Source organism: Protobothrops mucrosquamatus, unplaced genomic scaffold (genome assembly GCF_001527695.2).
Source record: "Protobothrops mucrosquamatus isolate PMUCROS unplaced genomic scaffold, P.Mucros_1.0 scaffold1774, whole genome shotgun sequence".
NCBI lineage: Eukaryota > Metazoa > Chordata > Lepidosauria > Squamata > Viperidae > Protobothrops > Protobothrops mucrosquamatus.
In genome coordinates, this window is record NW_015387912.1 from 29,271 (window position 1) to 55,859 (window position 26,589).

Consider the following 26,589-nt stretch of genomic DNA (forward strand, 5'->3'; position numbering starts at 1 on the left):
TTCTCTTGCCTTATCCAGACTGTCAATTTTAATCCTTCTCTCCTGCCATGTTATCAGCATCCCCTCAGGAATTAACCATCTAAATGGAATGTTATTTTTGATAAGATATGCACTGAGAAATCTGTAATCCCTTCTCTTTTCCCTCACTTTCCTTGGAATTTGTTTAAGTGTTTGGATTTCTATACCTTTGTAGATTATTGGATCTTCCCTTGTAATCCTATATATTAGGTCTCTGATTTTTTTTCTGGCGAATCTTAAATATATCTCACGTGGTAATTTATTTCTTCGAGCATAGTTTGTATGGATTCTGTACACCTCATCTATTTCTGGCAATATTGCTTGCTTATCTCTTTGTAACGCCTCAGCTATCAACTCTACCATAATGGTGCCCAAATCTTCTTCTTTATCCTCCACCACGTTTTGAAACCTTAAGTAAAACGCCGCCCTGTCCATTTCCAAATGTATAATCGATTCTTCCAATTTTTTATTAGTTTCCCTCAAGTTTTTATCTACTGTGTCAACTTTTTCCCCTCTCTTATCCAATCCTACCTCTACTGTCAATATTCTTTCCTCATTTTTCACAATTGTTTGTTGTATCATTTCAATCTTATTATCTAATTTATTCATATCCCCTCTCATTTCAATATGATTTTTTGACATTGTCTCCTGCATCTTTAACATCGTTTCTTGAATAGTTAATAATGTTGTCTGCATGCATTGCATATTTGATAATGCATTTTGCTTCTCTGTCCCCAACATTCCCTCTATTGTTCTCTGTCCAGGGGGAGATGAAGGTGTCAGTACTAAACTTGACATTGTTTTTTTCCCCATTCTCAGTATTGCCATCTTAATATCTTATTTATCAAATTTATTTATTTATTTTATTCCTTATATCCCTTTGTTTGATCAGCAAATCTTCTAACTTTAGTCCTCTTTTCTCTTTCCCTAGTCCTCTTCGTTTTCTTCTTATTGTTTAACACCCACTCTCTCTAAAACTCTAAATTTTTTCACCCAACTTATATCATCAGCTTTTAGTCCATTAGTCCATATATCAGTTCCTGTCTCTCACCGCCCAATCGAGTCCTCTCACTGTCTCCTTCACTTTCCAAACTCTCCACACTTCCTGGTTCACCTCCTCCGTTCTCTTCCAACCTCGCTTTTTTTTCCCACTTCTGGACCTTCTCCACGTTCCTGTCACCTTCAGCGTCGTGCCCCGTCCTCTCACCGTCTCCTTCACTTCCTCTCACACTCGTCGCCGTCCTCTTCACTTTCTTCCCTCTTAACCAAAGACACAGTCTCTCTAGGACTCCGTATTTCCCCTCTGATCCTGTATCTCCCACCGACAATCCATTTCTTTCACTTTCGCACGTCCTCTCGCCGTCTCCTTTGCCTTCCGGATCCTCACTGCGCTCCGCTCACTTTCATTACTTAATTGCATCCTCTCATCTCCTTGGCTTTCCGGATCTTCTCCACGACCAGGTCTGTCTCCAACTTTCTCCTCCAACCACTTTCTCCAATCTTCCACAGCGTGTTCACTCTTTCTCCGTTTCTCCTAAATCGCCATTTTCTCTCTCCAATCTCACTTTCTCCGATCTTCTGTAACGCGCTATTTCTCCGATCTCTCTAACGTTCCAAATTTCGATCTCTTCCTGTTGCTTTCACCTCCGTATTATGTCCTCTCGCCAGTTCCTTCACTTTTCCAACTTTCTATTGCTTCTCCGCATTTGGTACGCAGCCTCTCTATCGTTCTTCTCTCCTTCCGACCATTCTTCTCACTTTCAATTTCGCCACCACAACATATCCTCTCAGCGTTCCTTCCCTCCTTTCTCCTCCAACCTCACTTTCTCACCTTCTTCGTTCTGTGCTAGAGCACCACAAAATTTTCTTTCTTTTATCTCACTCCTGTTAATCCTCTGACTTTTTTAATGTTAAATCACAGTTCTTCCCCGCTGGGTCGCCGCTTATGTTGAGGATTCCCTCTTCTATTGAGCTTCCTTACAACACCAGAACTAACAGATAGGTAAATCTTTTAGACCTTTCTAGTACTTTGGAATATTTTTATAAACTTTTAACTCACTCTTTGACATAGTCCATTAAGTATATCTTCCTTCTGTATCCTTTGTGGTTAGTCAGGGCCTTGGATCTGCCATCTGTTGAAGGCAGAAGTTTATAAGTTGGATTTAAGGGTTTTCCTCCGTCGTAGTGTGTGCCTGCCTCACACCTCACTACTCCCCAAGGTTTCACCCTTTTCGCATGTAGCCCTCCAGACTCTCTGTGCCCCCGAAGGGTCTCCAAACTTGAAAAAATCAGAGTTAGAGGACGGAGACTGTCCTCTTCCCCCTGCACCACCTCAACATCACCACCGGAAGTCCCTTCTTATCAAATTTTTATTCTGCCTTCTGCTACTCATTGTTAACAAATGAGAATTTGATCCTCAATGTCATCAAACGTATTGAGAAAATGTTATGATGTTAAGCATAAGATGGATTCAATGCTACCAATTTCTTTAGAATCATATGCACTAAAATATAAAGAAACTGCTTAAAACACCATGTTTTATAATAAAGTTTGAATAAAACAATGTTTAGGTTATTCAGTTTTAGAATAACATTCAGTTCTTTGTGTTGGAACTAATGATAATAGAGCCAGTTAAGAATGAATACTATACACTAGTCTGAACAAATTGAAAAATAAATATAAAGGTTAAAGTGCAGAAAATCAATAACATTAAAATAGGTCCTAATGTATAAAACCAAATAAAACTAAGTAGAGCCACAATTGAAATTCAATTAGTTTCTCTGCATTTAAATTCATTTAATTAATATTCTCTAATTGATTGATTGATTATGTGACATCAAGTCTGTGTTGACCATTAATGACCACATAGATCTCCTCCCCCCCCCAAATGGCCCCAGATGATGATTCCTTATTTAGGAGCTCCCTCTTATGGTAACAAGCATAATATCTTCATAGAACTTGACAAAATTAACTTGCCATACTGGAAAAATGGAGTTAGACATAGCATAATTAATATGTAGAAGCTGTAAAATGAGCTCAAATGAAACTAGCAGAATAATTCTATGCTCGGTTACTATCAAGGAGGAACAGTCAGATGCAATATTTGCATACTTATTTAAAATCAGAAAGAAGGAAAATGCTACGACTAATTGATACAACCCTTGCTAATCAATCACAATTTCTCATTCGGGTTTCTTGCACAAATGTGAGAAATTCAGTTTCCATTCAAAATATCCCCTGAGCTGTATAGAGAGTTTTGTGCCACAAAAAGCCAAATTAAACAGCCAGGAAGGAAAAATTAAACATTGTCAATTATAGAGTCCATGAGCCCGCTCTAGGCTGTAAAACATAAATCTCAAACCAGTAAATTCCAAAAAACATGAAATGTAGAAGCAGATTAAAATACATCTAAGAAAATTTAATAACACAGGATAAAAGTAATAAAAGCTTAAATCGGGGGTCTTCAAACTTGGCCCTTTTATGACTTGTGGGCTTCAACTCCCAGAATTCCTCAGCCAGGCACACTGGCTGAGGAATTCTGGGAGTTGAAGTCCACAAGTCATAAAAGGGCCAAGTTTGAAGACCCCTGCCTTAAATGTTTTACTTTGGTTGGCTCTTGTCTATCTGTAATCAGCTTAAATCTCTGAAGAGGCATAACTCTGTGAGGTTTTCTTGATTCCAAACTGTTGATCTGTATCAGCTAAAATCTCTAAAGAGGCATAACTCTGAGTAACAGAATAACAGAGTTGGAAGGGACCTTGGAGGTCATCTAGTCCAACCCCCTGCTCAAGCAGGAGACCTATACCATTTCAGACAAATGGCTGTCCAATCTCTTCTTTAAAACTTCCAGTGTTGGAGCATTCGCAACTTCTGGAGGCAGGTTGTTCCACTGGTTAATTGTCCTGACTGTCAGGAAGTTTCTCCTTAATTCCAGGTTGCTTCTCTCCTTGATGAGTTTCCATCCATTGCTTCTTGTCCTGCCTTCAGGTGCTTTGGAGAATAAGTTGACCCTCTCCTCCTTGTGGCAGCCCCCCAAATATTGGAAGACTGCTATCATGTCCCCCCTCATCCTTCTCTTCATTAAACTAGACATACCCAATTCCTGCAACTGTCCTTTGTATGTTTTCGCCTCCAGTCCCTTAGTGCGAGACTCCCGTGTTAAATTTGAATCGTGTTTGCTTCCTTTAGTTCAGTGTTTCTCAACCTTGACGATTTTAAGGCACGTGGACTTCAACTCCCAGAATTCCACAGCCAGCAATGCTGGCTGTGGAATTCTGGGAGTTGAAGTCCACATGCCTTAAAATTGTCAAGGTTGAGAAACACTGCTTTAGTTCTTTCTTCTGTCTTTTTTGATGTGGTTTTGCCCTTGATGCGAGGAATTTAGGACTGAACGGCAAATCTTTTAATCCTCCTTGCTACAAGAATTTGTTTCCAAAACATTCCTTGGCTTTGATTGAAGCCGTTGTGAATCGCAGCGGGAATCTTACCCCATCTCACTTTCTCTGCTTCTAGGCCAGGGATAGGCAACCTTGGCTCCCCTACGACTCTGTGAGGTTTTCTTGAGTCCAAACTGCTCCTCATCGATAAACGTGTCCTTTAGCCTCTAATTCTTGACTCTTGCTTAAAAACACCCAATTGATTACATGTAGTCCTCGACTTACCACACCAGGAGCCAGAAAATTCTGTTAAGTTGTCACGTGACTAAGCCCAGTTTTACAATTATTTTTGCCACAGTTGTTAAGCAAATCACTGCTGACCCTAAGTGAATCAACCAGTTCCCCATTGATTAACTATGCTGTTAAACTCCTGGCCAAGGTTTATACGATATTGGCAAGGCCTTCAGTTAATCAAAAAGGTCTTCATGCCTTTATTTATTTTTGAGATTTATAAAGCTATACAGATCAAACAACGAGGCTGTGGGTTGTGTAAAGCCTGTAAAAAAACAACAACAACCCAAACCCAAATCCATTGTCTATATTCTTCTTCTTATTGTGCCATATCCGTTATCGGACGTTGGCGATCATGTTGGCGATTTTGTTTTTATCAGCAGCCGCACGAAAAAGTGCTGCTGAGTTTTGTCCAAACCAGTCCCTTAGATTTTGAAGCCACGATGTTCTTCTTCTGCCTGGACCTCGTTTGCCTTCAATCTTTCCCTGGAGGATTAAATGGAGTATGCCGTATTTTTCTGGGTGTCACATCACATGTCCAAAATATTCTAACTTTCGTTTTTTAATTGTTTTGATGATTTTCCTTGGCTTTCCCAGGTGGCTTATCACTTCCTCATTTCTGATCTTGTCAACCCAGCTTATTGTCTATATTAAACATATGTAATAGTTATTACAAAATATCAGTATCACTTTGGCTATTGCTTTCAGATAGAAAGATAGATAGATAGATAGATAGATAGATAGATAGATAGATAGATAGATAGATAGATAGATAGATAGATAGATAGATAGATAGATAGATGATAGATAGATAGATAGATAGATAGATAGATAGATAGATGCAGGCAGGCAGGCAGGCAGGCAGGCAGGCAGGCAGGCAAGCAGGCAGGCAGGCAGAGAAATAGATAAATGCTTCTTCGGGATCCTCAAAAATCTGTTGTCCCTTCTATTGTCAAGATTTGTTTTTCTCTCCCCAGAGGCACTGAGGAAAAAGAATTCCTGTCGGAAGTGTGGAAAATGCTTCGTTCAGAAATCGGATCTGGCTATCCATCGACTACTTCACAAGGGAGAGAAACCTTTTAAATGTCTGGAATGTGCAAAATATTTTGTTCATCACTCCGAGCTTGTGAAACACCAGCGCGTCCATACAGGAGAGAGACCCTTTAAGTGCTTCGAGTGTGGAAAGTGTTTTTCACGGCAGTCTGTCCTTGTCAACCATCACCGGATCCACACCGGAGAAAAACCTTATCGGTGCCTGGAGTGTGTGAAGTGTTTTACTCAGAGATCACAACTCATCCGACACCGAAGGGTCCACACGGGAGAGAAACCTTATAAATGTCTGGAGTGTGGGAAGTGTTTTGCCCGTCACTCGGTTCTCATCAATCACCAGAGAGTCCACACCGGAGAAAAACCGTACCAGTGCTTACAGTGTACCAAATGTTTCGCCCGTCAGTCTGTCCTGATGAGCCATCAAAGAGTCCACACGGGAGAGAAACCCTACAAGTGTCAGGAGTGTGGCAAATGCTTTGCTCATCAGTCGAACCTGGTCAACCATCAGAGAATTCACACGGGGGAGAAGCCCTACAAATGCATGAAATGTGGAAAAAGTTTTGCCCAACAATCTGATCTTGTAAAACACAGGAGAATCCACACAGGGGAGAGACCTTACAAATGCCCAGAATGTGGGAAATCTTTTGCGATCCGTTCAGATGTTGTGAATCACCAGAGGGTCCATACAGGGGAGAAGCCTCACAAATGCCCGGAATGTGGGAAGTGTTTTGCTCAACGTTCGGCTCTCGTCAGTCATCAAAGAGTCCACACGGGAGAAAAGCCGTACAAGTGCCTGGAGTGTAAGAAATGTTTTGCTCAGCTATCCAATCTTGTGAAACACCAGCGAATCCACACAGGAGAGAAACCCTATACATGCCTAGAGTGTGGGAAATGCTTCAGGCGGCGTTCCCATCTTCACGTGCACCATCGAGTTCATTCCCGAGTTAAGCCCGGTGACGACCTTAAGTGGGACGATGGCTTTGAAGAGCCAAGAAATGTTATTCAGTGTGGATCGGCGAACTCAAATGAAATACATTCTGAATAATTTACATTTAGTTAAAATGAAAAGGTTCTGGAAAACAATGCTTCCTTGATGCCGATGGAAGAAGACAGATATACTCATGACAGAAATAATGTTGAGGACAGATGTACAACTCGATCTGGGAAGGACTGAGTTTTAATGGCAGTAGCATGTGGAGCCCTAGTGGCTCAGTGGTTAAAGTGCAATACAGGTAGTCCTTGACTTATGACCACAACTGAGCCTAGAATTTATGTTGTTAAGTGAGAAATGTGTTAAATGAGTTTTGTCCTGTTTTATGACTTTTCTGGCCACAATTGTTAAGCGAATCACTGCAGTTGTTAAATTAGTACGGTTGTTAAGTGAATCTGGCTTCCCCATTGACTGCTTGTCAGAAGGTCACAAAAGATGGTCACATGACCCTGGGACACTGCAACCGTCATAAATATAAACCAGTTGTCAAGCATCCAAATGTAAATCACGTGACCATGGGGATACAGCAATGGTTATAACTGTGAAAAATGGTCACAACTCACTTTTTTCAATGCTATTGTAACTTCGAATGGTCACTAAGGAAACTGTTGTAAGTCGAGGACTACCTATATTGTAGGCTATCCCTACCCACAGTCAGGAATCTGATCCTGACAAGGGTCAAGGTTGACTCAGCCTTCCATCCTTTTGAGGTCAGTAAAATAAGGACCGAGATTGAATGCTACTGCTAGCGCTATATGAGCAATTGGTTCAGTTGCCCATGTTTAATAATAATAATAATAATAATAATAATAATAATAATAATAATAAAGTTGGAAGGGACTTTGGAGGTCATCTAGTCCAACCCCCTGCGGAGGCAGGAAATCCTATACCATTTCAGACAAATGGCTGTCCAGTCTCTTCTTAAAAAATTCCAGTGTTGGAGCATTCACCGCTTCTGCAGGCAGGTTGTTCCACTGGTTAATTATTCTAACTGTCAGGAAGTTTCTCCTTAGTTCTAGGTTGCTTCTCTCCTTAATTGGTTTCCATCCGTGGCTTCTCGTCCTGCCTTCAGGCGCTTTGGAGAATAGCTTGACTCCCTCTTCTTTGTGGCAGCCCCTGAGATACTGGAACACGGCTATCATGTCCCCCCTTGTCCTTCTCTTCATTAAACTAGACATACCCAGTTCCAGCAACCGTTCCTTATATATTTTAGCCTCCAGTCCCCTAATCATCTTTGTTTACTCTTTCTAGAGTCTCAACATCAGCTTGCCCGTTGTTTATCTTTCATCATACAGAAATAACAAACTCCCAAGTGTTTCAAAACAGCAGCAAAGCTAGCAACAATGAAGTGTGTAAATGTCCTTGCGTGGGTGCTATTGAACTGGTGCTTTCTATGGCCTTTTTCCTGGTTTAAACTGGAACCAATTTTTTTGGGGGGGGGAAGTGACTTTCTATGAAGGAAACAGTAGTTGGCACAGGAAGGTATTGGGGAACCTTCCAAATCATCACCTTGTTGCTCTAAAGCAGGGGTTCTCCGCTTTTGGGATATAGCCCGCTATTGGCCACCAGGCCATGCGAGTGGCTGACTGGTGCGCACCTGTGCGCACAGCCCCACTCGCAAGAGCGTTGCCGCGAACGTTTGCAGCCCCAGTCGTGCGAGCGTTGCCGTGAGCTGGCTGAGGAATTCTGGGAGTTGAAGTCCACAAGTCATAAAAAGGCCAAGTTTGAAGGCCCCTGCTTTAGAGCCTCCCTGAATATCTGGCTTGAGAAAGCAGAAGCGGGGGAAGATAATAATAATAATAATAATAATAATAATAATAATAATAACAATAACAACAACAACAACAACAACAACAACAACAACAACAACAACAAAGTTGGAAGGGACCTTGGAGGTCATCTAGTCCAACCCCCTGCTCAGGCAGGAAACCCTATACCAGTGATGGTGAACCTTTTAGAGACGGAGTGCCCAAAACTGGCCCTGTCCCGGCCCCACCCCGCCTACCCGCAGGGCCACTCACCGCCTCCAGGGCACGCCGCAGATCGCCCAGGCAGCCCAGCAGCGCATGGCGGCCATGCCCTCTGCGCATGCCCCGCAGCATCAACTGTGCGGGATGGGGTGTGAGGGCAGAGTCTTGTCTACGCTGCCTGGCTGCCATGTCCTTGGCTGCGCTGCTCCGTGTGGGCCACGCTCGGGGGCGACTCTCCTCCAGGGGGGCTGCTGGTGAGGAGGGGGTCGTAGGGGGAGGCGAGGCTGGGGCAACGGCACGTGTGCCCACAGAGAGGGCTCCGAGTGCCGCCTCTGGCACGCGTGCCATAGGTTCGCCACCACTGCCCTATACCATTTCAGACATAAACAAGCAAAGAGACAAAACAGTCACATGGTCTTTTTTAGATGGCTTTCTAATACTTCCTTTCCTGCCTCAGATGCCATAGTATTTGTGTTGGAACAGCCTCCACTCGCCCTTTGGAGTTTATACCTGATGACTAGGAATGTGCAAGAACTTTCCAAATGCTTGGGAGGACAAGCATCATCACTTTTTAACATAAGTCACATCACTTTCTGTCAGGTTTCCATGTGAACCCCAAACCAAACACCGCTATTTTAATGAATCAAATCCTTAAAGCAGCCAGCTCTTCTGAATCTCTTTAAAGCAGTGGTTCTCAACCTGTGGGTCGGGACCCCATTTGGGGTCGATCGACCATTTCATGGGGGTCGCCAAGCAAGGCTGTCCGCCATTTTTTTTGTCCGCCATTTTTCCCCCCTTTTCCGGCGGGTGCCTTACCTCCCTTGGGCTGGGCCAGCTGGTGGTCGGCCTGCTCCGTCTCTGCCGCTTGCCAGCTACGCCTCGGCCGGCACAGGGGGCGGAACCACGCATGCGCGGTGCTCCCGGGCAGGGAAAGTCCTCGACTTACGACCGGTTCGGTAGTCCTCGACTTACGACCGGTTCGGTAGTCCTCGACTTACGACCGGTTTAGTCCTCGACTTACGACCAGTTGGGGTCGCAGCATTAAAAAGGTTGAGAACCACTGCTTTAAAGCATGTACATACTGTATCTCTTCAATACTGGATTTCCAATGGCTGATGAAAACTGCTGTGTTGCATTCAGTGCAGAACTGTGGAACAGGCCTGCATTATGGGAATGAGCAGGAAGACTCAAATGGTGCAATGAGGCCTTGCAGCCTTTGAATTAATCAAATTACCCAGTTCCTTTAGGGATGAAACGCCTTTGGGAAAATCTTTTGCAGCCTTCATTAGGTCTGGACTGAACCAAAGAGTGAGACCTGCCAAAACTACAGATAATCCTTGACGTTTTTGGTTTTTTTTATATAAACTTGCTTTTTTAAAATGAGGATAATTCCTACCTAGCATCTAAAGATTTAGAAATGCATTAAGAAAGACCCCTATGTCAACAGCCCTATAGGTAGTAGTCCTTGACTTAATAATCTGTCATTTAATGACTGAAATTACGACAGACCCTAAAAATGGGGCTTACAACCTAGATTCAAAATTCCGATGTCCATCCTCCCCTTCCCTGCGATCATGTGACCGTATTTTGGCTGCTCAGCAACCAGCCCACATTTATGGCCATTTGCAGCAGGCATTTTTTTGCTGGAAATCACCATTTACTTCTGTTTTTCGGCAAACCCAGCCCCCACCCCCACCCCAACAGAGCAAACAATGGATTCACTTAAAAACCACCAAATTCACTTAATGACTATGGTATTCACTTAACAATTACAACCTTTGCTTAACAAAAAAAAGTAAAAATACCAAGTCTGGCATATGGTGACCCATTTTATGACCGTCATGACTTATGGACTGTATATGTTGGGCTCAATTACTGTAGTAAGATGAAGACTACCCGTATTTGGGTGGGGGGAAGGAGTTCAACAATTTGAGGCCTCTTTTTATTTATCCAGTAACACATGCTTTTGTATCAATAGGATAACTGCCCAAAACAGAACAGATCAGCACCAAATTTAGTGTGTGGGGAGAAGATAGAAAAAAAGGATCATACTTTCCACCTTAGTCTTTTACGTGTTCATAGGAAATTTTGATTTCTGAATACATGCAGTATATCTTACAAGACACCTTAAGTTTCTCGTGAATAAACTGATTCTGAAAATAACTTGATGCAGGTTTTAAGAATTGGTATTATGTAATTAAGTATTCAATTGAGGGATGGGGCAAGAAGAAGGGATGAATTATCTGTAAAAACCTTTGCTGGATTTCTCTAAATGTAAATTGAAATCGTTCTGGTCTGAGAAATTTGCGATGTACAACTCTATAAGCTGTGTATAAAAAATCATTTTTTTGCATTAGTAATTTATAAAGTATTACAAATCAATTAAATATATACATAAAACAATCTTCTGACCAGTTTCATTTTCCTTCCTTTTAAGCAGGTACCTTTTAACTGTTATAATTTTAGTTGCACAGAAATCACAATAGATACAACAACCACTACCAATGAATATACCATTTTATTTATATATAATAAGCTCTAGTGCAGCGGTTCTCAACCTATGGGTCGCGACCCCATTTGGGGTCGATCGACCATTTCACGGGGGTCGCCAAGCAAGGCTGTCTGCCATTTTTTCCCCCCTTTTCCGGCGGGTGCCTTACCTCCCTTGAGCTGGGCCAGCTGGTGGTCGGCCTGCTCCGTCTCTGCCGCTTGCCAGCTACGCCTCGGCCGGTGCAGGGGGCGGAACCACGCATGCGCGGTGCTCCCGGGCAGGGAAAGTCCTCGACTTACGACCGGTTGGGTAGTCCTCGACTTACGACCGGTTTAGTCCTCGACTTACGACCGGTTGGGGGTCGCGGCATTAAAAAGGTTGAGAACCACTGCTCTAGTGTAAGGTTGTCAAACTGGCGGCCCGCGGGCCGGATGCAACATGCACAGGCCACGCCCATCCCAGGTCCGCAAAGGCAAAAAGTCGCGATATATCACGTGACGCGATCGAGTTTGACACCCGTGCTAGTCTAGTGCTTTTAGTTAGAAAGGTTAAACATGATGCTGTAAGGCAGGGTTGTTCAAACTTGGCTCTTTTATGACTTGTGGACTTCAACTCCCAGCATGCCTGGCTGAGGAATTCTGGGAGTTGAAGTCCACAAGTCATAAAAGGGCCAGGTTTGAAGACCTCTGCTGTAAGGTAAAAAAAAAAAAATGGCTAGGTCAATTCAGAATTATGGAAGCTACATTCAGTTTATACATGGAAGGCAACTGATTGCACATTTTCACTAAAGTAATTAGCATTGGAGTTGGGGGGTGGGGTAGCAGTTTCATCCCATTGTATGAAAAATACAACTGTCGAGGCATGATGTTTAAACTGAGCCTCCCTGTTCAGGAACTGTGTATCTGAATAACTGCTATATAAATAAAATGCGGAGGAGGGGGGTTAGCTCCCTTCACTTTTAGGTCTTGCTTGTTGATCTCCAAAGCTGAGTGGCTGCAAGATCTGCTGGAAGCTTTTGGCTGCAGATCATGCTGGCTGGGGGGATTCTGGGAGTCGAAATTCACCCATCTTACCGTGGCTGGCATCGAATAGTGCAGGGGTAGGCAACCTTGGCTCTTTTATGACTCCTGGACTTCAACTCCCAGAATTCCTGAGCCAGCCATGCTGAGGGGAAAGAGGTTTCCAAGATGAGCCATGCTGGCTCAGGAATTCTGGGAGTTGAAGTCCACGCGTCATAAAAGAGCCAAAGTTGCCTACCCCTGGAATAGTGAAAAGAAAGGAAGACTACAAGTCCCAGAAGCGCCTCCGTTCCATTCGGGAGGGAAGCAAATTGGACCACAAATCCCAGCGGTCATTGGGCTTCCTGATTCCAGATTCGAAACGCCGGATTGGCTGAGAGCGGCCGACGTGATGGAAGTGTCAAAAGTATGGAGGCGGCGGGGGCGCCCGACCAGGTAAGGAAGCATACGGGCGGGCGGTGGAAGGCAGCCAAGTGCGCGGGACCCTTGCATAGGGGGAATCCTCTATCGTTCTTCATACTTTTGGAGGGGTGCAAAAACTTTGCATCACGGAGCTGCGGGAGGGAGGGGTTGAGAAGGAAAAAGATGTTTCCTGGATTCCTGCTTTGCTATAGACCACGAGTCGGTCGGGAGAGTTCGCAAAGTTCTTGTGATCTGGGAAAAGGGATGGGACAAGAGACGTGGGAGCAAGCACAGGCAAGGAGTGCGTAAAGCTTTTTTTGGAGTGTGTCAAGAGCATCGCTGGGCTTTTCCCAACTTATGCTTTCCAGATGTTTTGGGTTGCATCAGCCCGCTCGCTTGGCTGCTTACTGGCGGTGATGGGGTTTGTAGTCGGATGCATTTGGCAGGTGGTAAATGGAAGGGGAGGGTTAACGTAAGCTAGGGAGAGCTTCAGAATTATGGAAGGAGGAGAGACGAGACTAAGAATTACGCAGTTGCCTAAATTCAGCCTCTATTCCAGAAATGGACGGTTCGCCCTCACTGAGTCCAGCAAAAATAATAATAATAATAAAAACGCAACGATCTGTTTCATTTCTGGGTTGCTTTCTGCCTCTCATGTAATCTGTTATTCCAATTTTAGGAGGTGCCCAGCAACAGCTTTTGTGTCACAAGCTGGCTGCTCTAAAAAATACTATTTTTCAAACGAGAATGTGCTGTCTAAGTTTGCAAAGTCGCAAGAGAACGCATTAGCTAGTTAAATTGTTATATTTTAAATGCCTGGGAATGGGGAAAATACTTGTCACATATGATAACTTGATGACCTTTGGATATTGAACATCCAGGCTGGGATGAAGATGTGTTTTCGTTCAGGCAGTAAAATGCCTTAGTTGGACTTCCATAGAAAATTAGGAATGACAGACAAAAAGGAGACGTAAACTACTCCAGGTCTTTCATTACTTGGCTTGAAGCCTGCATATGTTGCATAGCTGAAGTGACTGACAAACGAATCCTGTGTATTTACAGAGGTAAATAACCATACAGAGGACTGAGCTCTGGATGCTATGATAATTTTCTCCAGTAGTAAACCTTGCTGGGATAATGGAATATGACTTCAGTCCACTGACCACAATTCCTGAGAGTCACATTAAGGTGAGAAAGTTGCCTTCCTTTTCATGAAATGGACAAAAATGCTGATCAGTAAGTCAGCAATCTGCAGATTGATGGACCAGCTCCCAAAATACTTTTGCTGGCAGGGATGTTGCTAGAATTATGGGAGTTGAAATCCACAGCTGGGGAAAACTCCCAGAATTTTTCAGCCAGGATGCTGACTGGGGAATTCTGGGAATTGAAGTCCACACATCTTAAAGTTGCTAAGGCTGAGAAACACTGACTTAGAATCTGCAACATACATTAAATCAGGATTGGATAAGAGATAGATTTGGATCGATTGCAATACCACTGAGCTATTTAAAGGAGCTTGGAAGGATTTCTGACCTCCAGTTAGTAAAGCATTTCATATAGGTTTACTGTTTTTCAGTAGCTCCATAAATGAGATTTCTGTCCTGTTTTTCTGTTTCTGTTTTAAATTTATTGAAAATCATGTTGAGGAACATGAATAGAAAATGCTCAAATCCTACTTGAAAACTTCCCTGAAAAATCTAGTTGAGTACAGTGGGAATGGATAATGAATTAAGTAGTTCTTCTGCAGGATCTCTCTTCCAGAATTGCAGAATTTAGTAACCACAGCTAGTCCTTAATGCCTAATTGCCAATTTGTTTATCTGTAGCTTTTTGTAGTATTTACATCCTATTTGGCCTACAGGCCAGAGTTTGCAGTGAGAAAACCCAATCTTTGCCCCTATCAAATGTTATACCAGGCTGCAAGTGTGGTATGGAGCACGTAACCTGCAGTTCGAATTTTTGAAAGACTAAACTGCTTATAACCTAAAAATACACCTTTGTGGATAAGGTCCTAACTGGTGAATCATTTTGCTTTCTATCAATTATCATGAGAATATTTTAATTTGATGCATGTCTTCATAGATTGCACCTGAGTTCCACTGGTCAGCTGTCCAGGCATATAAATGTAATAAATAAATAACATTTAAAAAGTAATTAATCAGCTAGCTAGCTGTTTATGCCCACATACGTATCTGTAAATGTTATTTTTCTTACAGAATTCAGTGACCTTTGAAGATGTAGCTGTGTATTTCACAGAGGACCAGGGGGCTCTGCTGGATCAAAAACAGAGAACCTTGTATGAAGATGTCATGGTGGAAAATTATGTGATTGTGGCCTCGCTGGGTAAGGGGCTAGATGAAAAGCCAATATGTATGGCCAATTAGACACAGAAATAGTGGGATTGTAGAATGCTGTCTGTCCCATAGGAAATGAAAACAACCACAATGGAATTCTTCACTAAGCTTCTAGAAGGTTGCAAAAAAAGTTTGAACTGTTTTATTTACAGTGACCACCTTTCCTTGATTATACATTAATCAAGGAGAGAAGCAACTTAGAACTAAGAAGAAATTTCCTGACAGTTAGAACAATTAATCAGTGGAACAATTTGCCTCCAGAAGTTGTGACTGCTTCAACACTGGAAATTTTTAAGAAGAGATTGGACAACCATTTGCCTGAAATGGTATAGGGCTTCCTGCCTAAGCAGGAAGTTGGACTAGAAGACCTCCAGGGTCCCTTTCGACTCTGCCACTCTACTCTACTCTATATTTCAGAAAGTTGCTCTTAAGACTTATTTTCCAAAAACTCACTTTGGTCCTTGATTTTGGTTATTTAACTTTTACTGTACAAATGGTACCACTTAATGCAGAGTTCTTCATGTTCATGGGAAAAACATCAATGTTTTACATGACCACATTTAGGACATTTGGCAACCAGCTTTGCATTTAGGACAGTTTGTTATGTCCTGTAGACATGTGACCATGATTTGTAATGTTTCTGCTTTTGGCTTTTGGTGTTTTTTTCCCAGTTTCCGTCAAAAGAATGTCCATTTGGGAGGATGGAGTCACTTAACAACTGCATGATTCACTTACAACTTCTGTAAAAAAAAAAAAGATAGAAAAATTGCATTCGGGCATAGGGGTGCCTCGACTTACCACAACTTATGACTGAAATTCCAGTCCCAACTGTGGTCATAGGTTGAGGACTTACCTGTAAAGTTTTATTACAGTTTGAGAGAGAGACAAGTCTGAAAAGGACCCAGGGAAGGAAGGAAGGATCAGATAAAGGTGGAGCATCCTTACTATTTTATCAGTCTCCTCCTTCAGTTCAAATATTATTGTTTGGTTGCAAGGCCTGTTGCATTTCTAATTCAAATGCATTTCAGCGACTTCCTAGGAAACCAGTGATAGGATTATAATTATGGCAAACTTTTTTCCTATTTGTGCTACGATTTAGATTGAGGTTGTATGTTTTCATATTGCCATGTTTTGCTCTGCATGGAGTGGCTTCAGGGTGTGGTCGGAAAAGTCAAGATGGCAGCCACAACGGCGGGATTGAAGCTCCACCTGCTTTTTAGCCATCACCATCTTCATTTTTTGAACTCTGCTGGGCAGGCACGCCTGCTCCTGGGCTTCACAACTGACCATTACTATGCTGATCACATTCTTCCATATCTACTCACCTTCAGGTTTTCTAGCCCTCAAGCCTGCCCTTATCTCTCAGATAGAACGGGGGGAAGAGCTGTGGCTGCCAGAAACCGCCAAAGTGGACGATACAGAGATATCTAACACCAATGCAGGTAAAAGTTTAGTAATTAGACAATTGGGCCTGTTTAATCCAGTGGTTAAGATGCTGGGCTAGAACCTAGGAGTCTGTAAGTTCTAGTCCTACCTTAGGCATCAGTATATAGCATTCCCACATGCCTTGAGCATAATTGATGACTTGGAAATAGCCACATGTTGACAGGGCTCACCATACAGACCAGCACAGCAGAGGCCAGGAAGAGTAACACTGTAAGACAGTGATGGCGAACCTTTTAGAGACCGAGTGCCTAAACTGCAACCCAAAACCCACTTATGCATCGTCGGGTGCCGGGTGGGTGTGTCCAATTGGGTGGGTGTGGCCCATTGTGTGGGCGTAGCTGCGGTGGTAACGGCAGACTGGGTGGGACTAAAAAGTTCAATCAATCAATTCCAACTTTGCAAGATCTTTTTTTCCCACGAGAAGTTGAAATTTACTGATTGATTGATTGAACTTTTTTTTTTTTGCACACGGCGCTGGAGGCCTAAAGCGAAAAGGTTTTATAAAACCCAGCTGAAGGCCTAGAACTGGGGCAATGGCGCGCGTGCCCACAGAGAGGGCTCTGAGTGCCGCCTCTGGCACCCGTGCCATAGGTTCGCCACCACTGCTGTAAGAAGTCCTGCCAGAGTTCTTTGATGTTCATCTTTTGCTCCTGCTACTCTGCGAGACACTCTTCTATATTTAATGGAATCTTCAATTCCATATCTTCCAACCTGGGAACCTTCTTTAAGGCAGGATCATGTTGGATAATTGTTCCATTTTTATAACTTAGAACCTTCATTTTACTGACCTGGAGGCTTGAGTGATGGTGGGGGGAAAAAACCTTTTCTGTGGCATAGGCAGAGACCAAGCTATTGCAAAGGGAACAGATACAGAAGTAAGTGACACCACATTCAAACTGAACAAGGACCAACCTACAACAGATACTAGGACTTGTCCACAGACAGAGGCCACAGTATAGCCACAAGGGCAGCACTTCGACAGTAGCTTGTGACTTTCTGGTACAAGTTCAAGTCCACAACACTATAAATGTAAGAGTAATAAGTGATTTCTGCTGCAGTCACTAATCCATAAAAAAATTCCAGGAACTGAACAGCTAGAATTCTTTGGGAGTACAGAAGCATAAACCATGTTACTATAAGGGTTAGTCCTTGCAGAAGGATGACAGGCTTGTATCTGAGATAATCTGTGGCCAAGAAGACTGGGAACAGCAGCACTAGATAAGAGTATGTCCATAATGGATAAATTTCATTGAAGACCTTGGGTTAGTTACTATTCTCTTAGTCTTACCCAGGGGTTGTTGTTGTGGAAAATAGGTGGAGGAAGGAGTATTAAGTATATTGGTCACCTTGAGCTACTTATAGGGATAAAAATATAATAAATATATTCTCTCCAACAAATTCTGCTCTTAGAAATTTCTGAAATACAACTTGTCACTTGTGAACTGAGTGTCAAGTTTCGAAGCACCTTTTTCCCCTGCTGCAACAGTTATTGCTTCTCAGCTTGCCAATGAACTCAGGGGGGAGGGAATCGGATTGGAATGCAGACATCAAAGATTAAGGAAGCAGACCATGGGAACCAAGGACATTTACCAGGTGTTTGGCCAGACCCAGAGATACTTTCTCGTAACAATATCGCTGCATTTAATTGGGCATCGTGACCTGATCCAGAGGGAGGAGAGAGAATTCTATGCTTTCACTATATAGGGCTTGGGTGAGATTTTTGCCAGAGATGGTTTTGTTTTCATACGTGCCGAAATAATGTACTCAATAAAGTTTTGCATTAAGAGATCGGAATGTCTCTTAATGTTTGCTTGGTTGGGTTCGAACCTTGACACTCGGGTTTTTTTGTGTGTGGAGTTGGAGATCCCTTGACCTTTTACTTTAAGGACACAAATAGTTATTTTGCAACAAAGGGGAAAAAACACTTTAAAAAGTGTTTTCTGAGATGGAAGGTCATATGAACACATTTAAATCAGTAATAATTATGTCCCATGCTTCCACTTAAAAAAACTTTAAAAATGTTTTTTAAATGGAAGCATGGGACATAATTATTAGTTGTTGATTTAAATATGTTCATATGACCTTCCATCTCAAAAATGCAATCTTAGGCAGCTTACATGGATAGGACTTAAATGCAGTATATAAAATATATATATTGAAGTATTCCGGCTGCACTCATTGGCAGGCTTTTACATCTTGTCATGCAACATGGACAAAACCAACACAGGCTTGGCTAAAGCTATTTGCCCTCTGATTCAGTAGCATCTGTTCAAAGATGAAGTTAATTTTGCCTTTGAAAATGATCGAATGAGACTTTATTTGCAGTGAGGTATTTTTTTGCTGTGTATATTTGCAAAGATTCCACCAAGAGCAATGTGAGTTTATGGCAGTGTTTTTCAACCTTGGCCTCTTTAGGATGTGTGGACTTCAACTCCCAGAATTCTCAAACTGGCTGGGGAATTCTGGGAGTTGAAATCCACAGGCCTTTCAAGAACACTGAGCTAGACTATAATATTTTCTTATGTTATTGATGGCTTTTCTAAGCTATTCTAAGCCTAGCAGTGACCATTGTACATGTTGTCCTTGACTTACAACCATTTGTTTAATGACAGTCAAAGTGACAGCAACACTAGAAAAAGCGACCTATGACCATTTTCCACTCTTATGACCATTACAGCATCCCCATCGTCATGTAATCAAAATTCAGATGCTTGGCAACTGGCATGTATTTATAACAGTTGCAATGTCCCGAGGGTCACGTGATCAGCTTTTACCACCTTCTGACGAGCAAAGTCAATGGGGAAGCCAGATTCACTTAACAACCATGTTACTAACATAACAACTGCAGTGATTCACTTAACAACTGTCACAAATGGGGCAAAACTCACTTAGCTGTCTCGCTTAGCAACAGAAATTTTGTTGCTCAGTTGTGGTTGTCAGTTGAGGACTATCCATATTTGTCTTTTATTCCATCAGATGATTCTGTGGACAACAGTTTGTGCTCTTCGCTGCACGACAAATACTACAATGAGGCGCACCAGAAAAACCTTGTGGGAAAGGAGTCCTTCCTGTGTGAGACCTGTGGGAACTCTTTCACTAGCTGGCCAGGCCCTGCAATGCCACCGGGAATGCCCACAGCAGAGAGACCTTATGAATGCATGGAATGTGGGGGACAGGCTCAACAATCTTCTACTTTCATGGACCACTGGAGGATTCACCCAGGAGAAGCGGCCTATGAGTGCCTAGACTGCAGGGAGCATTTCCCATGGTCCTCTGCTCTTGTTAAGCACCATCAGGGCCAGGTTACCAATGGGCACCACCACCACGTGTGTCTGGAATGCCGGAAGTGTTTTGCTCATGAGTTGGGCCTTTTGAGCCACCAGAAGGTCCACCTCCAAGAAAAACAACACAAATGTTTGCAGTGTGGGGAACATTTTGCCGACCACCCGGCCTTTGTGAGGCACCAGAGAGCTCACACTGGCAAGAAACCCTACAAGTGCCTCCAGTGTGGGAAGTGTTTTGCGGACAGGTCCCACGTGGTGGCTCACCAGAGGATTCACAGAGGGATGAACCCATTCAAATGCTCCGAGTGTGGGGAATGTTTTGACCAGCACTCGACCCTCGTGAGTCACTGGATGGTCCACACGGGAGAACAACCCTACGAGTGCCTGGAGTGCGGCAAATGCTTTCCTCGACCCTCGTCTCTCGTGAAGCATTGCCGCATCCACACAGCCGAGAAACCTTACACCTGCTTGGAGTGTGGGAAGTTTTTTGCCCAGCGCTCAGGCCTAGTTAAACATCAGCGCATCCACACGGGAGAGAAGCCTTACGTGTGCTCGGAGTGTGGAAAATGTTTTGCGGACAGCTCCTCCCTCGCCAGACACAAAAGGGTTCACACGGGAGAGAAGCCCTACATGTGTTCCGAATGTGGGAAACGCTTTTCAGACCGATCCAATGTCTTGGCTCATAAGAGAGTCCACACGGGAGAGAAGCCTTACAAATGCCTGGAGTGCGGAAAGTGCTTCACTCACCGGTCACACATAGTGAAACACCAGAAATTTCACCTGAAAGAGAAAGCCTCAAAATACCAGCCGCCCTTGGAAAAAAACACACAAATGTCACCATTTTCTAAAACGGTTAAACGTGAACTACTCTGAGCCTTCTGAAGGACCTTTATGTTTCCTCCACAGGGGCTTGATATCGACTACTCATAACCAGGGATAAAACAGTTGTAGTTCTGTAATACCTCTGTTGTTTAACACATATACCCACCCATTGGGGATAGTTTTTAAGGGACAAAATGGATGCCTTAATCTTTGCAGAGGCTATATGCTCTTGACTAAGACCTTTGCTATAATGCCAGGCATGGTAATGAAATCAGTGCTGGCTTTTCTGCATCATATTTAATTTCCATTGAAAAGCCCTTGGGTTAGACAAAATACTGCAGTCACTCAGTGGCAAACTGGTTGACTGAATTCATGGCTCCCAGATCTCAAATTACAGGTAGTCCTTGCTTAGTGACTGTCTCTAGCAACTATACAAAGCTAAAAGACATAAATAAAATACTATGAAGAACCTATTTATTTAAATAAATTTAATTTGTTTGCTGCTTATCTTGCTGTGCAGTGACTCTGGGTAGCTTACAACATTAAAATATATGTGTATGTGTGTATACACACACACACATTTCTGTTCATATTCTTGGATCTCTTAGTGCTGGATGTTGTCATTAAATAAGTGATATTTATTAGGGTTGTTGTTAATACAACTGCCTTGTCTATTTCACAGATTTTTACCCAGGATGTAGATGGCGTTGATCTGTATTAACAAACCATTCTAACTAAGCCTGTCAGCTGCCATAAGATTTTATGTTTGTGTATGCTTCGCTGCTATGTAGTGACAGACTGCCATGAACTGTGGGGAGGGGGAATGAAGGGGGGAATGTTTGGGGAGATGAAAGTAAGGGCTGTATCTCCTTGAGACTGCCTCAAGATCACCTGGCTGGAAGAAGGAGAGGGCCGCATACCAAACTACACTTGGACCGACCATTATGAAAACATCTTGCCTGAACTACAGGGCTGGGCAATGAAAGACTGTTAAGGGAAGGAATGCTGAACTTAGGGGATTTTGGTGTGCAATTCTCAGTTCTGGCTTTGCAGTACTGCTATACACTTGATCTCTAATAAAACTATACCTTTCTCAACAAATGGAACCAAGGATTGTTTCTATTTAGAGGTGTAAGTTGTGGTAGGTCCGACAAAGCCTTTTTAAAGCCAGCAAAATCCTGACTGGATTTATTTGGCCATGATTGTTCTAACACTGGAGGTTTTTAAGAAGAGATTGGACAACCATTTGTCTGAAATGGTACAGGGTTTCCTACTTGAGCAGGGGAGTTGGACCAGAAGACCTCCAAGGTCCCTTCAAACTCTATATTCTTTCCTGACCTGATAGCATCCAGACTTATTTAAACTACAACTCTCAGAACTGGCCATGCTTGCTTGAAGTTCTGGTAGTTGTAGTCCCAAAACACCAAAAGAGATGCCAGGCTGGGCTATATTGCCCTAGACCAGTGGTTCTCAACCTTCCTAATGCCGCGACCCTTTAATACAGTTCCTCATGTTGTGGTGACCCCCAACCATAAAATTGCCAGGGCTAGCATGGTCGCTGGCGGCGGGAAGAGCATCAGCAGCCATTGGGGACCACGCCAGCAGTTCTGTGCCACGGAGGCTTGAGGCACAGGACGCGGAGTGGCACAATGCCGTGGGAGGCAGCAGGACAGGGGGGAGGGGTTACCTGCATCCTGCCGGCTGAACTCTGGAAGCCTGCCTGAATGAAGAATTTTAGGGGGAGTTGAAAGCGAGACAGGTTCCTAAGACCATCGGAAATATGTGTTTTCCGATGGTCTTAGGCGACCCCTGTGAAAGGGTCGTTCGACCCCCAAAGGGGTCACGACCCACAGGTTGAGAACCACTGCCCTAGACTGTCAACTTCAAGTATCCTCTCATCTGCCTTTTACTTTCTTTTTTTCCTTTCTTCGCCCCAAAGAAAACATAACTCTGGATCCTGACACAGTGAACGCTTGGCTAATCCTCTCCGAAGACTGAAGAAATCTGAAAGTGGGATGAGAGGGCCTGGATTTTCCCGGTAGCCCTGGGTGATTCGATCCCCGTTTCTACATCTTGGGACAGGAGGGTTTTGCAAGTGGGAGATCTGTCTGGGATGTCATCACGAGAAGAGAGGAAGGATGGAGTATTGATGTGGCTAAAAGATCTGTGAGGAGGAGGAGGAGGAAGGTTGAATATGGCCGAGAGGCTGGTATCTGGTGCTTTGGGAACTGGGAAGGGGGTTACTGTACCTCAGAACCCCCTGAGTATTCACCTCTGGTTCTGAAGGAGGAAAACAAGAAGATCTGAGTTTCTCTGAACTGTGAAGGGAGGCGGGTGACCATTGCCCTGCTCCATGTATACTCCGAGCCCTCCTTCTCTGGAGACGCTCTCCTGCCCTTCTTCTACGTGGGTATAAAACCCACCTTATAATTTCTCCTGAGGGCAATTGAAAGGAGGAGGTAGCCTTGAGTCACATATATTGCTGTTACATCGGGATAGGACTCTGCTACTTTCCCTCACTGAAGTAATTTATTTGGAGAATGGCAATATGAGTTGCCTCATAAAAAGGTGCCAGGCTTTGAACTACCACACCAGCAATGGACAATCCTGAATAGGATTTGCACTCACATGGCGTCTGCTGAGACTCACTGTATAAAAGGGACATAATATCCTCCCCCATTGTGACTGTGGGGTCCTGTGTCAACCTGTAGATCCAATCCTGACCGACTGTAAGCTGAGGGCATATACACGTCCGGTATCTGATATATTTTTTCATATAAACAATGCTGCGCTTCAATGGTTAGATGGCCTAGACCAAGGGTAGGCAAACTCGGCTCTTTTATGACTCATGGACTTTTGGGAGTTGAAGTCCATGAGTCATAAAAGAGCCGAGGTTGCCTACCCCTGGCCTAGACATTGTATCTGAATATACTGTAGATCTTTTTAACATTCATATGTGTAGGCGAAATGCTAATATTTATTGCTAGTTCATGCATGATATGCCATACACCAGGGGTCCCCAACCCCCGTTCTGTGGACTGGTACCAGGCCACGACATGCCAGCAACTGGTCCACACAAACAAGCCAAGCCCCATCCACAAGATGCAGGCAGCACACAAAACCACGCTCCCTCCAGTCCGCGGAAAAACCTCTCTCCACGGAACCGGTCTCTGGTGCTCAAAAGGTTGGGGACCTCTGCCATACACTAAATAAATAAATAGGGACTGTATTGGTCTATGACAGTGATGGCGAACCTTTTAGAGACCGAGTGCCCAAACTGCAACCCAAAACCCACTTATGCATCATTGAGTGCCGGGTGGGTGTGGCCCATTGGGTGGGTGTGGCCAATTGGGTGGGTATGGCCCATTGGGTGGGCGTGGCTATGGTGGTAAAGGCAGACTGGGTGGGACTAAAAAGTTCAATCAATTCCAACTTTGCAAGATCTTTTTTTCCCCGCGAGAAATTGAAATTGAGTGATTGATTGAATCTTTTTTTTTTTGCACACGGTGGCAGAGGCCTAAAGCGAAAAGTTTTATAAAAGCCAGCTGAAGGCCTAGGACTGGGGAGACGGTGTGCGTGCCCACAGAGAGGGCTCTGAGTGCCGCCTCTGGCACCTGTGCCATAGGTTCGCCACCACTGGTCTATGACTTGAAGATTTCCATCAGTAAATGATCCCATCCCACATTCTACATATTCCATATTCTGCAACTGTAATCTTCTGTTTCTCCCTTCCTTGGAGTCACCCAGGCTGCCTCCTCATGTTGAGTTTTGCCCAGTTTTAGAGCTTTTCCTGATCCATTTCCTGACTGGCTAGCTGGGAAGTGGGCAGACCAGGCAGATCTTCCTCTGCCAGATATTCATCTTAGAGAAAGGATTATAATTTCTACATTCTCCTTTGTCTCTGAGACATCCTATCAATTGCAGCATTGGATTTGGGCTTTTATCAAGGGTTTCTCCCAGTCTCTTTCATGCCAACTTTACTCCATCCCGTCCCATAAATGTTTCCTTCTTCCCAGTTTTTAAAACGCACTTTCCCCTTTAACAAGCTGGTTGGATCAATAATAATTAATCAGGGAATCCGTCCCATGGATGTTTCTTTCCCCCCAGGTTTTTTCAGCATCTTTCCCTTTAGCAGGATACATGGATCAATAATTGATCAGAGGGGGCCTCCAAGGAATGTTTGCTTCTCCCCAGTTTTTAAAAAACTTTTTCCCTCTTTAATAGGATGCTGGTGTGGGAAGGAAAATCTGATCCAGATTTCAGCAGCAAAATGAAATAAACAAACAAACAAACAAACAAACATCAGTGCTACTTGAAGAGGAGGAACTTTTGTAGGTAGTCCTCAACTTACAATTACAATTGAGCCCAAAATTTATGTTGCTAACTGAGAAATGTATTGAATTTTGCCTCATTTTACGACCTTTCTTGCCACATTTGTTAAGCAAACCACTGCAGTTGTTAAATTAGTAACACGATTGTTAAGTGAATCTGGCTTCCCCATTGACTTTGCTTGTCAGAAGGTCACAAAAGAGGATCACATGACCCTGGGGCACTGCAATCAGTGTCAGCCATCAAGCATCCAAATGTAAATCACGTGATCATGGGGATGCTGCAATGGTCATCAGTGTGAAAAGTGATTAAGTCACTTTTGTCAGTGCCATTGTAACTTTGAACGGTCACTAAGTGAACTGTTGTAAATCAAGGACTACTTATATTTCCAAGAGTCAAAGCTCTAAAATATGAAACATTCTAGCAACATTTATAATTTTCTAAATTAGTTTCTTAATTGGTTTTCCTTGTTTATGTTTTAACATTCTTATTAACCCGGAAAAAAATACTGATTAAATCAAGTGATGATTAAATCTTTTTCTTTATAATTAAGTTTACATAGTGAAAGTTCAGGTATTTGCTTGTTTCTTTTTATAATTTAAAAGTATTTAGTTCTCATGTTTGCTTGTGAATTTAAACGTTTTCCTTTCTATTATGAATTGTCGGCTTTTTCCCCTTCCCCTCTCCCGAGGCGCCTGTCAGCCATTAGTAACTTTGTTAGAGCTTAGATTACTCAATATGTTATTTCTTATACAACAGTTCTAATACACTTTATACAAATTTATAGATCTTTCCCACACTGGGACCAACTGATTGGGGGTCCGTCCCATGCATGTTTGCTTCTCCCCAGTTTTTTAAAATTTTTTCCCTCCCTTTGACCAGCTGATTGGGCCAATAATAATTGATCGGAGGTCCGTCCCGTGAATATTTGCTTTTCCTCAATTGGTTCTTTTCAAAATACTCTGTTTTTCCTTTAAGAAGCCAGCGAAGCTGACCGCAACAGCCATAATAAATAATCCCGGTTTTCCAAAGGTGGCCACCTGATTCGTAAGGAAAGGCGCAAAACTTAACTTTCTCTTCCCTTATCCCGGCGAAGGAGGCAGCGATAGCGACCGCAGCGTCTTTGCAGGATTTCCTGGAAGAAACCACCTGCTCCATCTGCCTGGACTATTTCCAGGACCCCGTGCTCATCCCGGAGTGCGGCCACAACTTCTGCCGGGGCTGCCTGACCCGCAGTTGGGGGACGTCGGAATTGGAGGCTTCCTGTCCCCAGTGCAGACAGACCTTCGGGCCCCACAACGTCCTCCCCAACAGGCAGCTGGCGCGGGTGCTGGAAGTGGCCAGGCGATGCGGAAGCCCTTGGGGCGAGGACAGAGGGAGCTTCTGCCTGAAGCACCAGGAGCCCCTCAAGCTCTTTTGTAAGGACCACGAGACCCTCATCTGCTTGGTCTGCGACCGATCCGAAGAGCACAGGGGCCACTCGGTGATCCCTGTGGAGGAGGCTCTCCAGGAGTACCAGGTAGGAATCAGTCAGGAGGAATCCCTGTGGAGGGCCATTCAGATCCTTGGGCTTCCTGGCAATCCTTATATCAGTTTACTTGCTTCAAAACTGGGTTTAGCCTGGGGCAGATGCCAATGAGAACCAGACAGGAGAGGCGGTTCAAGGAACTTTTATTGAAGTACTTCTAAAGGGTCTCAGCAGCTAAAGGAGCCAAGACCCCACCCATGTACACACATACACATTTTA

The 26,589-nt window shown here is 43.6% G+C and overlaps 2 protein-coding genes and 1 pseudogene across 2 annotated transcripts in view; 2 read left to right on the plus strand and 1 right to left on the minus strand.

The window, feature by feature from the left end:
• Positions 1-20,910, plus strand: part of LOC107293919 (zinc finger protein 260) — a 34,398-nt gene extending 13,488 nt beyond the window's left edge. The window contains exons 4-5 of the mRNA XM_029285497.1: positions 5,663-6,666; positions 19,959-20,910. Of these exons, the coding sequence (XP_029141330.1) occupies positions 5,663-6,666; positions 19,959-20,564 (1,610 nt within the window). The 3' untranslated portion in view covers positions 20,565-20,910. The remainder of the gene's footprint in view (positions 1-5,662; positions 6,667-19,958) is intronic.
• On the minus strand, positions 16,469-17,661 carry LOC107293917 (annotated as a pseudogene).
• The window catches only part of LOC107293920 (zinc finger protein RFP-like), a 9,639-nt gene continuing 3,786 nt past the window's right edge, over positions 20,737-26,589 (plus strand). Inside the window, exons 1-2 of the mRNA XM_029285498.1 lie at positions 20,737-20,775; positions 25,939-26,361. Of these exons, the coding sequence (XP_029141331.1) occupies positions 20,737-20,775; positions 25,939-26,361 (462 nt within the window). The remainder of the gene's footprint in view (positions 20,776-25,938; positions 26,362-26,589) is intronic.